Source organism: Thunnus thynnus, chromosome 12, assembly GCF_963924715.1.
Source record: "Thunnus thynnus chromosome 12, fThuThy2.1, whole genome shotgun sequence".
NCBI lineage: Eukaryota > Metazoa > Chordata > Actinopteri > Scombriformes > Scombridae > Thunnus > Thunnus thynnus.
Window position 1 is genome coordinate 30,394,074 of NC_089528.1, and position 16,585 is coordinate 30,410,658.

At 41.6% G+C, this 16,585-nt stretch overlaps 2 protein-coding genes across 2 annotated transcripts; both read left to right on the forward strand.

The window, feature by feature from the left end:
* Nucleotides 1-845: 845 nt before the first annotated feature.
* LOC137194714 (tripartite motif-containing protein 16-like) lies at nucleotides 846-3,419 on the forward strand. The gene has a single exon (XM_067606829.1). The coding sequence runs from the start codon at nucleotides 1,099-1,101 to the stop codon at nucleotides 2,776-2,778; it is 1,680 nt and encodes a 559-aa protein (XP_067462930.1). The 5' UTR covers nucleotides 846-1,098; the 3' UTR covers nucleotides 2,779-3,419.
* A 2,844-nt stretch (nucleotides 3,420-6,263) lies between these two features.
* On the forward strand, nucleotides 6,264-9,102 carry LOC137194715 (tripartite motif-containing protein 16-like). The gene has a single exon (XM_067606830.1). The coding sequence runs from the start codon at nucleotides 6,409-6,411 to the stop codon at nucleotides 8,077-8,079; it is 1,671 nt and encodes a 556-aa protein (XP_067462931.1). The 5' UTR covers nucleotides 6,264-6,408; the 3' UTR covers nucleotides 8,080-9,102.
* Nucleotides 9,103-16,585: the final 7,483 nt, after the last annotated feature.

A 16,585-nucleotide genomic window follows, 5' to 3' on the forward strand; every position in this document is an offset into this window, starting at 1 on the left:
AGAAGAGATCGCTCCCATCAGGATAGAAATGTTTCATCATAGGACAAAGTTGATGATTCAGAATGACTTTGTATTGATTTGCAGTGACCCTTCCCTCCAAGGGGACAAGTGGACCCAAACTATGACAGCAAAATGCCCCCCAAAGCATAACAGAGCCACCAGATCCCCTCACTGTAGGGGTCAAGCATTCAGGCCTGGACAGGTTTTCCTTTAATTTGTCACCTGTCTGTAGATATAATAATAAAAGTGAAAAATAAGTTTTGGTTTAATTTCTATTCCAATTGCTGATTTGAAAAAAACACGTGGATTTCCATTTTTTAAAATTCACACAAAAAACAGAAGGAAACAAAATAACGCATATTCTTTATCCTGTTATCAAACAAGTAGATCACAGCTTTGGACGGAGGGTACACAGACCATTACAGTTTCCAGTTTAACTGCAGAGTCAACATTATTTACTTTTTGTATTTTTTAGATCTAACATTAGTATACACCTGCTAGTCAATTATCTTAAAACAGTTCTGAGTTTAAAATGCTGAAAGGACTAATACTGAACATTAATTGATCAACATTTTGGGAAATTCAATATTTTACAACAGTGTTTCATGTCTTCATTCTTTGTCTATTGTGTTTAAAATGTTGTATTTAAGAAAGAGTTGAACTGAGCTGGATTTTAAGAGAATACAGTAATTCAGAAAAATGGGGAGTCATCTGTAGATTGCTCTCAAATTCCCAAGATGACTTTGACACCAGAAAGCAGGTGACCAGTGTTTTCAAATGAGACGTGAGCTTCATTGTAGAAAAAAAAGGGTTAAACACACAGTATCTCTCTCAAACTGCTCCTCTTCCTGGAATGAATCATAGCTTGATAACTCCTCCCTCTTCTTCCTGCTTTCAAACACAACAAGCTCCAGTCTGTCCACATATTTCCTTGTTCCCTCCCCTTCAGATCTACAGTTTGAAGATGGGTGTAACCAACATGTAAAAGAGCTGCAGCCTCCATTCACTGCAGAAACACATGCTGTTTAGATCAGAGCTCAAACTAGTTTCACTTCTCAGAAAGTGAAAGTCAGACAGTCGTTGTCACTGAGAGGTGAAATGGCGCAGCAAGGAGCTCAGCTGGACGGAGCAAAATTCTGCTGTTCGATCTGTTTGGATTTACTGAAGGATCCGGTGACTATTCCCTGTGGACACAGCTACTGCATGAGCTGTATTAAAGGTTTCTGGGATGAAGAGGATGAGAAGAAAATCTACAGCTGCCCTCAGTGCAGACAGACCTTCACACCGAGACCTGTCCTGGTGAAAAACACCATGTTAGCAGATTTAGTGGAGGAGCTGCAGAAGACTGGACTCCAAGCTGCTCCTGCTGATCACTGCTATGCTGGACCTGAAGATGTGGCCTGTGATGTCTGCCCTGGGAGGAAGATGAAAGCCCTCAAATCTTGTCTGGTGTGTCTGATCTCTTACTGCAAGAAACACCTCCAACCTCATTATGAACTACCTGCCTTTGAAAAACACAAGCTGGTCGACCCCTTGGAGAAGCTCCAGGAGAACATCTGCTCTCGTCATGATGAGGTGATGAAGATTTTCTGCCGTACTGATCAGCAGAGTATCTGTTATCTCTGCTCTCTGGATGAACATAAAGGCCACGACACAGTCTCAGCTGCAGCAGAAAGGACTGAGAGGCAGAGAGAGCTCGAGGTGAGTCGACAAAACATCCAGCAGAGAATCCAGGACAGAGAGAAAGATGTGAAGCTGCTTCAACAGGAGGTGGAGGCCGTCAGTCGCTCTGCTGATAAAGCAGTGGAGGACAGTGAGAAGATCTTCACTGAGCTGACCCGTCTCATCCAGAAAAGAAGCTCTGATGTGAAGCAGCAGATCAGATCCCAGCAGGAAACTGAAGTGAGTCGAGTCAAAGATCTTCAGGAGAAGCTGGAGCAGGAGATCACTGAGCTGAAGAGGAAAGACGCTGAACTGAAGCAGCTCTCACACACAGAGGATCACAACCAGTTTCTACACAACTACCCCTCACTGTCACAACTCAGTGCTTCCACAGACTCATCCAGCATCAATATCCGTCCTCTGAGCTACTTTGAGGATGTGACATTAGCTGTGTCAGAGCTCAGAGATCAACTACAGGACATCCTGAAGGAGAAATGGACAAACATCTCACTGACAGTGGCTGAAGTGGACGTTTTACTGTCAAATTCAAAAACAGAGCCCACGACAAGAGCTGGATTCTTAAAATATTCACGTGAAATCACTCTGGATCCAAACACAGCAAACACAGAGCTGTTATTATCTAAGGGGAACAGAAAAGCAGAGCGAATAATACAAAAACAGTCTTATTCTCATCACCCAGACAGATTCACTTCAAGTAATCAGGTCCTGAGTAGAGAGAGTCTGACTGGACGTTGTTACTGGGAGGTGGAGCGGAGAGGAGGAGCAGTTCGCGTAGCAGTCGCATACAAGAATATCAGAAGAGCAGGAAACTCAAATGAATGTGGATTTGGATACAATGACAAATCTTGGACTCTAAGATGTGACACTAACAGTTATATATTTTGGTTCAACAATGTCTCAACTCGTGTCTCAGGTCCTCGTTCCTCCAGAGTAGGAGTGTACCTGGATCACAGAGCAGGTATTCTGTCCTTCTACAGCGTCTCTGAAACCATGACTCTCCTCCACAGAGTCCAGACCACATTCAATCAGCCTCTCTATGCTGGATTTTGGCTTGTAGATTCTGGAGCCACAGCTGAGTTCTGTAAACTCAAATAGACAGAAGTCATTTCAGACTTCATGTGTCAGATTCTTTGTTGTAATTCTTCATTTTTTTGTCTCCATTGTTTCTGAGAGCTCGTTGCTGTGGTGTTTCTGAACTGCACAGAGATCAGCTGTCAATCAAACTGAGATTGTCAACACTTTTTTTATCATTTGTTGTTCTGTTGATATTTTGAGTTTCTTTAAATGTCACTTTTTCCTGTGTGTTTTTATCCATGGAGGCTATCACTGCTCATGATGACGTCTTTTACCTTCACTGATGTTTCTTCAGATGAAAATATAAACTTCTCTTTGTTCTAAATTTTAGTTTCATGTTTGTATTGATGTATTTGTTTGTTGTTGTTTATTAAACAGAGAAAACAGCAGAACTTCCTTCATCATAGATATTTTGTTTTCATCAATTTGTAAATTTGTAAAGAAATGTGTTATAGAAGTATAATTATCTTGATAATAATCAAAGAGGAGATCATTTATTATGTTGTTGTACATAGCTGATATTCTGGGTTAAACTAACTGATTGTGTGGGTGAAGTGAATCTGAACATGAAATCATTGAACAAGAGTCATTTAACAGACTTTACTGATTGGATGTGTGAACAATCTGAAGCTTTACATAATCAATAAAGATGTTTTGTCAAGAATAAACAAAGTATTTTCTTCTGTCGTCATCTCAGGATCTCATTCAAATCTTCTGGAGAAAATGTGAAACTAATATGAGAGTTTATTTGAGGCAGTTTTCCTCCTGAAACACCACAAAGTACAGAGTTCATGTTCAGAGCAGAAGAATGTTTGTCAGTCAGTCTCTGTACTTTCAGCTTTCTTCACTAAAACAGCTTCATCACAGAGAAATGAGCAGAGTTTTCTTTCACTTGTTGCTTTAAACAAACTGAGATTTTATTTGTACATTTAGTTAATAAAGAGGATTTTGTACTCAGGCCTGAAAAAAGTGAAGAAATAATTAGAATTAATTTGATCAAATGTGGATGTGAAGATGTTTTGTTTAGTCCTGACACACATAAGACAACAGATATTGTGTCGTCATGAACTTGAGGTCATTTCATTCATGTTGAAGTTGATTTTCATGAAGATGAAAGTTCAGAATGAGGCTGTCATGTTGGTTCAGTGTTTAGCTCTGTCACCTCACAGTCAGACGCTTCTGGGTTGTAAAGTTTTAATCCAGACTTGATTCAAACTTCTTGTGACTCATTTTGTTTGTGCTTTAATCTCTCAATCCACAAAACTGCCTGCTGTGCTGAAGACTTTCTGTTATTGATGCTTAACTGACAACAAAGAAATGCATCTAAAACTGTCATGATTAGTGTTTCTGACAACTGTGATTGATTTATTGCACCATCACAGGTAAAGTTACTCCACCTTTTCTAGTCCAGAAGTAATTTAGGAATCATTTTATCATAATGATACCAAACATATGAAAAGCTGCATTCAGTCTAATCAGAATCAACATCAGGAGAACTTGACATGTTCATTCTAGTTTTAAGCCATTAAGAGTTCATAATAGATGTTTGGTGAAGATTTGTGTTGACACCTGCTGTTTTTGTGTGTGAGCAGTGACAGGAAGCAGCCAGCAGGTGGCAGCACAATATCATAACAGTAGTGGGATAGTCATGAAAACAGATTGATATGACAGTGTGTGATTGGTTGACCCTGAGGGAGACTGGTGTGCAGTCCATACATGTTGGTTCTGTTTGTCATCATGAACCCAACATGAAAATTAAAAGTTGTTTAACTTTAACAGAGCAGAGTTTCCTGTGTAATAAATGTGAGGATTTTTCCAAACATGAAGAATGGTGTTCCTCAGCTTTGACATTGATTCTACAGTCTCTGAACTCTCCTGGAGGGTTGAACACCTTTCTTTAGAAAGATATTCCCTCATTTGGTGTTTTGATGATGGTGGTGGAGAGCGCTGTCTAACACGTCAGTCCAAAATCTCTCATAGGTGTTCAATTGGGTTGAGATCTGGTGACTGTGAAGGTCATAGCATATGATTCACATCATTTTCATACTCATCAAACCATTCAGTGACCCCTCATGCCCTGTGAAAAGGGGACATTGTCATCTCAGAAGAGATCGCTCCCATCAGGATAGAAATATTTCATCATAGGATAAAGGTGATCACTCAGAACAACTTTGTATTGATTTGCAGTGACCCTGTAAAGGTAATGAAAGACCAAAGGATTGGCTAATCGTTTTAATGTCCTGGGTCTTGGAGTAGACAGGACAGGTTAAGGGGTCAAAGGCCACATATAGGTGAGGGCTTTTGCCTTCCTGTGTCCTATGGAGATGTGGCTCTTATCTAGCATACGTGGGCATGTAAATGTATACCTTGTGGCTGTTTGCCATTGGTTGTAATCCACAAGTTTGTATGATTTGACCAATCACAGATTATCTCTCTGTTCCTTCTCTCACTATAATAAATTAGGTTTGCTCTTCGTTTGGTGAGACAAACTGATGCATCTTTGTGTGTTCTGTCTCCTTATTGTACAATAATATTTTTTAATCTCCAACCCAGCAGTGTTTTGTGTACTATTTCATGTGTGTTCAGTGTTTTCACACAATTTCCACAACAACCCTTCCCTCGAAGGGGACAAGTGGACCCAAACCATGCCAGCAAAATGCCCCCCACAGCATAACAGAGCCACCAGATCCCCTCACTGTAGGGGTCAAGTATTCAGGCCTGGGCCCGTTTTTTCATTTAATTTGTCACCTGTCTGTAGATACAACAATTAAAGCAAAATAACAAGTTTTGGTTTCATTTCTATTCCAACTGACAATTTGAAGATGAAAACAGGAAAAGTACACATGAAAAACAGAAAAGCAAAATAATATTTCTTCGTCATATTATCAAACAAGTTGATCACAGCTTCAGACAGAGGGTACACAGACCATTACAGTCTCCAGTTTAACTGCAGAGCCAAATAATCTGGTGAATTCATGTCCTGTGGGATTCAGAGCTGCAACAAAATTATTTACTTTTTGTATTTTTTAGATCTGACATTAGTATATAGCTTCTAGTCAATTATTTTAAAACAGGTCTGAATTTAAAATGTTAAAAGGACTAATACTGAACATTAATTAATCAACATTTTGGGTAATTCAATATTTTACAACATTGTTTCATGTCTTCATTCTTTATCTATTCTGTTTGAAATGTTGTATTTAAGAAAAAGTTGAACTGAGCTGGATTTTAGGAGAATACAGTAATTCAGAAAAATGGGGAGTCATCTGTAGATTGCTCTCAAATTCCCAAGATGACTTTGACACCAGAAAGCAGGTGACCAGTGTTTTCAAATGAGACGTGAGTTTCATTGTAGAAAAAAGGGTTAAACTCACAATATCTCTTTTAAGCCGCTCCTCTTGCTGGAGTGAATCAGAGCTTGATAACTCCACCCTCTTCTTCCTGCTTTCAAACACAACAAGCTCCAGTCTGTCCACATGTTTCCTTGTTCCCTCCCCTTCAGATCTACAGTTTGAAGATGGGTATAACCAACATGTAAAAGAGCTGCAGCCTCCATTCACTACAGAAACACATGCTGTTTAGATCAGAGCTCAAACTAGTTTCACTTCTCAGAGAGTGAAACTCAGACAGTCATTGCCACTGAGAGGTGAAATGGCGCAGCAAGGAGCTCAGCTGGACGGAGCAAAATTCTGCTGTTCGATCTGTCCGGATCTACTGAAGGATCCAGTGACTATTCCCTGTGGACACAGCTACTGCATGAGCTGTATTAAAGGTTTCTGGGATGAAGAGGATGAGAAGAAAATCTACAGCTGCCCTCAGTGCAGACAGACCTTCACACCGAGGCCTGTCCTGGTGAAAAACACCATGTTAGCAGATTTAATGGAGGAGCTGAAGAAGACTGGACTCCAAGCTGCTCCTGCTGATCACTGCTATGCTGGACCTGAAGATGTGGCCTGTGATGTCTGCACTGGGAGGAAGCTGAAAGCTCTCAAGTCCTGTCTGCATTGTCTCATCTCTTACTGTGAGAAACACCTCCAATTTCATTATGAATCACCTAGATTTAAAAAACACAAGCTGGTCGACCCCTTGGAGAAGCTCCAGGAGAACATCTGCTGTCGTCATGATGAGGTGATGAAGATGTTCTGCCGTACTGATCAGCAGAGTATCTGTTATCTCTGCTCTGCGGATGAACATAAAGGCCACGACACAGTCTCAGCTGCAGCAGAAAGGGCTGAGAGGCAGAGAGAGCTCGAGGTGAGTCGACAAAACATCCAGCAGAGAATCCAGGACAGAGAGAAAGATGTGAAGCTGCTTCAACAGGAGGTGGAGGCCGTCAGTCGCTCTGCTGATAAAGCAGTGGAGGACAGTGAGAAGATCTTCACTGAGCTGATCCGTCTCATCCAGAAAAGAAGCTCTGATGTGAAGCAGCAGATCAGATCCCAGCAGGAAACTGAAGTGAGACGAGTCAAAGATCTTCAGGAGAAGCTGGAGCAGGAGATCACTGAGCTGAAGAGGAAAGACGCTGAACTGAAGCAGCTCTCATACACAGAGGATCACAACCAGTTTCTACACAACCCCTCACTGTCACAACTCAGTGAACCTACAGACTCATCAAGCATCAATATCCGTCCTCTGAGATACTTTGAAGATGTGACATTAGCTGTGTCAGAGCTCAGAGATCAACTACAGGACATCCTGAGGGAGAAATGGACAAACATCTCACTGACAGTGACTGAAGTGGACGTTTTACTGTCAGAACCAGAACCCAAGACCAGAGCTGGATTCTTAAAATATTCACATGAAATCACACTGGATCCAAACACAGCAAACACCTATCTGTTATTATCTGATGAGAACAGAAAAGCAGAGCGAATGACACAAAAACAGCCTCATTCTAGTCACCCAGACAGATTCATTGATTATTGTCAAGTCCTGAGTAGAGAGAGTCTGACTGGACGTTGTTACTGGGAGGTGCAGTGGAGAGGAGGAAAAGTTCGTGTAGCAGTTGCATACAAGAATATCAGCAGAGCAGGAGGCTCAAATAAATGTATATTTGGACTCAATGACAAATCTTGGGCTTTAAGATGTGACACTAACAGTTATATATTTTGGTTCAACAACATCACAACTACCGTGTCAGGTCCTCAGTCCTCCAGAGTAGGAGTGTACCTGGATCACAGAGCAGGTATTCTGTCCTTCTACAGCGTCTCTGAAACCATGACTCTCCTCCACAGAGTCCAGACCACATTCAATCAGCCTCTCTATGCTGGACTTGGTTTTGTAGATACTGAGGTCACAGCCGAGTTCTGTAAATTCAGATAGACAAAACTCATTTCAGACTTCATGTGTCAGATTCTTTGTTGTAATTCTTCATGTTTTTGTCTCCATTGTTTCTGAGAGCTTGTTGCTGTGGTGTTTCTGAACTGCACAGAGATCAGCTGTCAATCAAACTGAGATTGTCAACACTTTTTTATCATTAGTTATTCTGATGACGTTTTGAGTTTCTTTAAATGTCACTTCTTCCTGTGTGTTTTTATCCATAGAGGCTATCACTGCTCATGATGACGTCTTTTACCTTCACTGATGTTTCTTCAGATGAAAATATAAACTTCTCTTTGTTCTAAATGTTAGTTTCATGTTTGTATTGATGTATTTGTTTGTTGTTGTTTCTTAAACAGAGAAAACAACAGAACTTCCTTCATCATACATATTTTGTTCTCATCACTTTGTAAATTTGTAAAGAAATGTGTTATAGAAGTATAATTATCTTGATAATAATCAATGAAGAGATCATTTATTATGTTATTGTACATAGCTGTTGGGACTACATGTGGACCACAGTTTACCACATGTTTCAAGACTCCAAGAAACCTGAGCCCTGGGGGTTCGCACCCAAAGTGTGAAGCTCCACCCATGGATCCAGGTTATCAAAACTAGAGATTCCCCTCTTATCTCTCTCTTTTCTCCACGAGCTGCAGCAGGAGCAGCTCCTTGCTCTCTTTCACACCTCCAGCAGCTGCTGGAGCAGCTCTCTGCTCTCTTGTGTGGCCTGCTCACAGCAGACACACACAGTCTTCTTTACGGCAGAAGACGCGAGAGCCTGCCTAAGACTCAGAAACTAAGTTTCCTTGTGCCAGCAGCTAACACACAAGTCTGCTGGCCAGTTTAACAAGTACAGGAGCCGCGAAATGGAGTTAGCTTGCCGCTAACTCTACACCAAGGAGTGACCTGGGCCCTCTGCACGATTGGAGTGCTGTCTGCCCAGCAACGCCTGCATCTTTCAGCTTCAGAGCCAAAGCCTTCTCAGCCTGACTCACCCACGGATTCACCGGCTACAAAGCAGGACACCACAAAGCATCTCTTACTTCATGGACTGGTAACAACTGGGCATAGCCTAGCAACACAGTGAAGCATAGTACGGCTAAGCAAGAATGTTTAACTCAAACAATGTACTGTACGTGTATTGATTTGGTTAAGGTTATACATTGAACTGTTGTTGTGATGTCCTTGTTGCCTATAGTCAGGTTACTGCATAGCCACACCACTAGGTTAATGTTAGCATGCTTAACACATGTTACATCCAGTAACTAGGCCTTGCATGCAACTAACCTCGTTTTAACCTGGCACCTTTAGCATACACCAATTGGCCTTGAATAGAGAACCACACAGTTAAGAGGTTAAAACCTAGTTTGGCAAACTTTGGTTCAGGCAGCACATGTGGTTCAAGACACCACATGGTCTGGCCTTTTATCCCTGTAGTTCCCTTTATCAGCCAAAGTGTCGGCATGCCATGTGCTCAGTCACCAGGTGACTGCAGCCATCTTGCTATTGTCTTCCCTACACACACCCACACACACACACACTCACACATTCACACTTGTATATAGATACACTTAGCTAGATTAGTATTGTGTGTTGCTTTTACCCTTTTGTTAAATAAATGCTTTTGGATATACCTGTTGTCTGTTAATGTTGCACAAGAATGAGTTTTGCCAACCTCTGCTCTGTAAAGAACTCCAAATCCTTCAACCTTTACTAGCTATTGATATGGTGATTTTGTTTATAGTTATTAAATTAATTATTAATCAAAGTCCCAAATTCATAGATTAGTACACTTTGAGACTGAATTGGCTATCTTTTTCCCTGAGTCCAGGGTGGTGCCCCGTTATTATTAATTCTTATTAATAATTTTATTGATTTTAATAATTAACAATTATCTTTGATAATCATTAATTATTGCTGATAGCCAAACTTGTAGCCACGGCCCAACAAAATGGTGCCCCGTGTGAGGCAGAGTATTGTTGGCAATTATTCATAATTGTGCAATATTAATTTCAGCATAATTTTGGCCAGTACCAAAATTCTGGAATCTAAAACCTTTAGACTATCCAAAAGTCTTTATATTTAACACGACCAGTCTGCCACAGGAGAAGATATCTAGCTGTACTTACAAACAAGTGAAGTGTTGGGAGAATTGATTTTTTTTTTTCAAATCAATTTTAGCAAAAGCAATTGGTAACCCAAATCTTGAGTTGTTGATAACTACCACCTTAAGCCCTTGTAGTGTTAAACTAAGAGATTGCTGTTGCTGCTAGCCACTCAGGTTGAACCTACTCTGTAGGAAGTGTAAGAATTTTGATTCAGCATTCGAATAGCACACATTCAATGCCATCCAGTCAAGCTGTCAGAATTAGTTGTTAATTCAAGTGCTCCCCTTGTTAATTAAACCACAGTGTGCCACCGGCCCTGTGACACATAGAGAGTTTGTACCTGGCTGTTACTGCCATGCATTCCAGCCTGAGTAAGAAATAGAGCCCGTGAGATAGAGCCACAGTGTGCTACCAGCCCTGTGAAACTTAGAAGTTATCCTCTAGCTGTTACTGCCATGCATTCCAGCCTGAGTCAACTTTAAGAAACAATCCTCTAGCTGTTACTGCGCTGCATCTCAGTTAGTGCATGTTGAAATCTGTTGTGCCCACTAGAGCCACTAGACGGTGTCGTAGCTACCCCTTCTCCACAGGAAGCTACTCCCCATAGTGTAAGCCACAACATTGTCTGGTTAGGCTAGTGTACTGCCCAAACTACACTACAAAGTGTCTGCCACGCAACACCATAGCCAACCACATTGTTTTGTTGTATTAGTCAACTGTTAATCTAATCCTCCGTTCCGGATACAACAATGGAGAACCCCTGTGTAGAACAGTTTATTTCTTCCCTAGCACAGAGCCTAGAACCTGGCTACCCAGAATTCATCAGCAGGTTGAATTTCAGTGAGTGCAGGAAAGAGATAGACTCACTACTCAAGGACAGGAATGATGCACAGACCTCATCCAAAGATCCATTGTTATGCTTGCTTCTGAACTTCCACAGGCAAACCAGCCTTGCCTGTCAGAGCAGAGCAGCCCTAGAAAAGGAGGTAGATTTCCTTAGAGCGCAAAATGCTTGCCTCCTCCATGAGGTTCAGACGGCCAATAAGAAAGCCATGCGCTATTTAGAAGACCTGTACTCAGCAGAGTTAAATCTCTGCTCACACAAGGAGGAATTGTTAAGGCTTAGGTCAGAATGTCCTGCCCCACTACAGTCATTCAGCCAATGTGATTCCGGTTATTCCGATTCACACTCCTCCCATAATGAAAGGTTAACTCCCTCTCCACTCAGAAGATTGGAACAATTCCCAACTGACCCTAAGTTCTTGGGAATGAAGTCAGCTTCTCAACCTCCACTGAGAGACAGAACTAACAGCTACCTGAGTTCCCATCTCTCTGAAACAGACACTGAAGAGACATGTAGTTTATCCTCTAGAAGATATTCTGCCCAGTGTTTTTCTCAGCCACCGATACATGACACATTCATCCGTGCTCATCCTTCCGAAGGGGGGACTAGATCATCCCAGAACTGTTCAGCCTCTCCTCAGCACTATCAGGAAAGTGATAACAGTTGTTCAGCCCCTGCCCTTCAACGAGAGAGAATTGTAGCACGTGATGCACATGTCCATGATAGTGCTAGTTTAGTCTTGTCTTCACCAGAAATGATTTCACAGTGTCCCCGCCTTAAAGTGCTTGAGCTTATAGCTAAGGACATTGATCATTTTGACCCAGACAGCTGTAATCACCACATTGAAGATTACTTTAGAGAACTAGAATACAATCTAGTTGACCTGCCCCATGCAACCCAAAGTGAGAAAGTTAAACTTGTGTGGAAAACCAGCTCTAAAGCTGTACACAAGTTTATACAATCACAACCTTCCAGAGTCAGAAATGACTACCAAGAGCTCCGTCAAGCACTAGTAGAAGAATTCTCTTTTACTGCTGACGAGACCACATCAATGGTTGCAGCCCTCCAAGTTAAACATTCCCGTCGTGAGCATCCCAGGGATTATTACCAACGTTTGAGGCATGCGTACTTCCAGGGCAAGAATGCACCAGGCTTAGAAGAAAATCCCACCTTCAAGTCCTTATTCTTGCAGAACCTTCATCCATGCGTACGCACTCACGTTGTACTTATGACGCACCAAGGTAACCCCTCACTGCGTGAGATAAGAAAGATGACACAGGTGGCTTGGGAAACTGCTGTCACTTCCAAAGCAGGAGGGAAAACAATTGAGCCTGCCAGCTCAAACACTGAAGCGTCATACAGGTCTGCTGCCTCAAAAGATCACCCTCAGAACAGTCCAAAGGGGGGTGACAAAAGGCAGCATAGGGACACTGAGCGTAAGCGCCATGTCCACCAACTGCGTTGAGATAGGCATTCACACAGTAGAAGCTTAAGAAGGCCATACGCAGAGATTCTGGCCCAGAAGTGTGACCAGACAATGGACAGATCAGATGATGACCACAGCATCTCTGACCACAGTTCAGTACATGGTCACCATCTATCAGACAGTGACAGTGCCTCTGAATGTCTCTCTCCCTCTGGCTACACGGAGCGTTACAGCCCTGAGCCACAAGTTAGAAACTTAAGGCACAAGAGCTCTAGAGCTCGCTTCTCACAATTCTAGACAGCAACACAGTCCACCCCTGTACTGACAGTAAGACAGATACCAGTGCCTTACTTTTCCTGCAGTTACATAGATACACTTGGGTTTGTTAGCAACAGTAGCAACCTCAGTTATTCTAAACTCAGTAATAGCCAGACAGCCTGCTATTAGTTGAGGAAAGCCTAAATTCTGATTCAGCTCAGACACAACTGTCCTACTTTGCAAGTACAATTGGATCAACTCCTTGGTAGTATTTTGTCAATAGGATCACTTTGCAAAATACTAGCTCAGGACACTTGATTAGGTACTTTCAGAAGTAGTCATACACATATCCTCACCCACCACAAGTTTAGGACATAGTGCCAAACAAACAATGATACAGCCATTAGGACTTTGGGATTTTTGGAAATATGATGACATCCTTCTGCAGCTACACTTGCCTGAAGGACAAAATTGTAAAGTCTGCCAAGATCAGACTGAGTACTACATTGAGTAGTCAGTATTGTCATCAGATCCAGTGAGTGAAACAACAAACACTCTTGGACACTCCAGAAATGGCTTTATCATTTTAGGTGCCACTCTCTCTGCATCTCACCTTAACAAAGTTACACCACTAACATTCCTGTTCTCACTAACCCAAAGAGTAATGAGAAACCCAGGTTATGTTATTTAGGACTATGCCTTTGTTGTTGTCTGTCATGCTTTTGTTTTGCAACTCTGACTGTTCTTGCTTAGCCAAGATAGATAGTGTTAACCACTGCCCAGATGTTACAAACTTGAATGAACTGACAAATGAACTCTTGAACTCAACTGTGGACCATACAGTACATGTATGTTTGTGCTCCCAGGATCACACATCAGGTGCAATCCTAGGACCAAAGGGGGGATGTTGGGACTACATGTGGACCACAGTTTACCACATGTTTCAAGACTCCAAGAAACCTGAGCCCTGGGGGTTCGCACCCAAAGTTATCAAAACTAGAGATTCCCCTCTTATCTCTCTCTTTTCTCCACGAGCTGCGGCAGGAGCAGCTCCTTGCTCTCTTTCACACCTCCAGCAGCTGCTGGAGCAGCTCTCTGCTCTCTTGTGTGGCCTGCTCACAGCAGACACACACAGTCTTCTTTACGGCAGAAGACGCGAGAGCCTGCCTAAGACTCAGAAACTAAGTTTCCTTGTGCCAGCAGCTAACACACAAGTCTGCTGGCCAGTTTAACAAGTACAGGAGCCGCGAAATGGAGTTAGCTTGCCGCTAACTCTACACCAAGGAGTGACCTGGGCCCTCTGCACGACTGGAGTGCTGTCTGCCCAGCAACGCCTGCATCTTTCAGCTTCAGAGCCAAAGCCTTCTCAGCCTGACTCACCCACGGATTCACCGGCTACAAAGCAGGACACCACAAAGCATCTCTTACTTCATGGACTGGTAACAACTGGGCATAGCCTAGCAACACAGTGAAGCATAGTACGGCTAAGCAAGAATGTTTAACTCAAACAATGTACTGTACGTGTATTGATTTGGTTAAGGTTATACATTGAACTGTTGTTGTGATGTCCTTGTTGCCTATAGTCAGGTTACTGCATAGCCACACCACTAGGTTAATGTTAGCATGCTTAACACATGTTACATCCAGTAACTAGGCCTTGCATGCAACTAACCTCGTTTTAACCTGGCACCTTTAGCATACACCAATTGGCCTTGAATAGAGAACCACACAGTTAAGAGGTTAAAACCTAGTTTGGCAAACTTTGGTTCAGGCAGCACATGTGGTTCAAGACACCACATGGTCTGGCCTTTTATCCCTGTAGTTCCCTTTATCAGCCAAAGTGTCGGCATGCCATGTGCTCAGTCACCAGGTGACTGCAGCCATCTTGCTATTGTCTTCCCTACACACACCCACACACACACACACACACACACACACTCACACATTCACACTTGTATATAGATACACTTAGCTAGATTAGTATTGTGTGTTGCTTTTACCCTTTTGTTAAATAAATGCTTTTGGATATACCTGTTGTCTGTTAATGTTGCACAAGAATGAGTTTTGCCAACCTCTGCTCTGTAAAGAACTCCAAATCCTTCAACCTTTACTAGCTATTGATATGGTGATTTTGTTTATAGTTATTAAATTAATTATTAATCAAAGTCCCAAATTCATAGATTAGTACACTTTGAGACTGAATTGGCTATCTTTTTCCCTGAGTCCAGGGTGGTGCCCCGTTATTATTAATTCTTATTAATAATTTTATTGATTTTAATAATTAACAATTATCTTTGATAATCATTAATTATTGCTGATAGCCAAACTTGTAGCCACGGCCCAACATAGCTGATATTCTGGGTTAAACTAACTGATTGTGTGGATGAAGTGAATCTGAACATGAAATCATTGAACAAGAGTCATTTAACAGACTTTACTGATTGAATGTGTGAACAATCTGAAGCTTTATATAATCAATAAAGATGTTTTTGTCAAGATTGAACAAAGTATTTACTTCTGTCTTCATCTCAGGATCTCATTCAAAGCTTCTGGAGAAAATGTGAAACTAATATAAGAGTTTATTTGAGGCAGTTTTCCTCCTGAAACACCACAAAGTACAGAGTTCATGTTCAGAGCAGAAGAATGTTTGTCAGTCAGTCTCTGTACTTTCAGCTTTCTTCACTAAAACAGCTTCATCACAGAGAAATGAGCAGAGTTTTCTTAAACTTGTTGTTTTATTTGTACATTGAGGCAATAAAGAGGATTTTGTACTTAGGTCTGAAAAAACTGATGAAATAATAATAATTAATTCGAACAAATGTGGATGTGAAGATGTTTTGTTTAGTCCTGACACACATAAGACAACAGATATTGTGTCGTCATGAACTTGAGGTCATTTCATTAATGTTGAAGTTGATTTTCATGAAGATGAAAGTTCAGAATGAGGCTGTCATGTTGGTTCAGTGTTTAGCTCTGTCACCTCACAGTCAGACGCTTCTGGGTTGTAAAGTTTGAATCCAGACTTGATTCAAACTTCTTGTGACTCATTTTGTTCGGGGTTTAATCTCTCAATCCACAAAACTGCCTGCTGTGCTGAAGACTTTCTGTTATTGATGCTTAACTGACAACAAAGAAATGCATCTAAAACTGTCATGATTAGTGTTTCTGACAACTGTGATTGATTTATTGCACCGTCACAGGTAAAGTTACTCCACCTTTTCTAGTCCAGAAGTAATTTAGGAATCATTTCATCATAATGATACCAAACATATGAAAAGCTGCATTCAGTCTAATCAGAATCAACATCAGGAGAACTTGACATGTTCATTCTAGTTTTAAGCCATTAAGAGTTCATCATAGATGTTTGGTGAAGATTTGTGTTGACACCTGCTGTTTTGTTGCTCATCTCCTTTATCATGTTACTGTTGGTTAATCATCCAAATCATAATAAAGTAAAGAGCAGCGATGTGGGTAAAAGACAAACCAGAGTTTGGCTTCATCAGTTCCAGACTTTCAGCCAGTTTGTGGCTCAGAGACACAGAGGTGTGTGTGATGACAGGAAACAGGAGAAGTTGTGATGTTTCAGTATCCTCACATTGGTCCACTTCCTGATGTTTGACCAGGACTGACTGACAGAAATCAGCTCCTGTGAACAGAAAGACACACAGATGTTAACAGCTGCACAGCAACACAAAACAAGTCAACACATCAAGAGTCCAAAAAAGAAGTGAAGCTAAAAACAGATCAGCTGTGTTACCTGTGGACAGGTGTGAGCAGTGACAGGAAGCAGCCAGCAGGTGGCAGCACATCATCATAACAGTAGTGGGATAGTCATGACAACAGATGACAGTGTGTGATTGGTTGACCCTG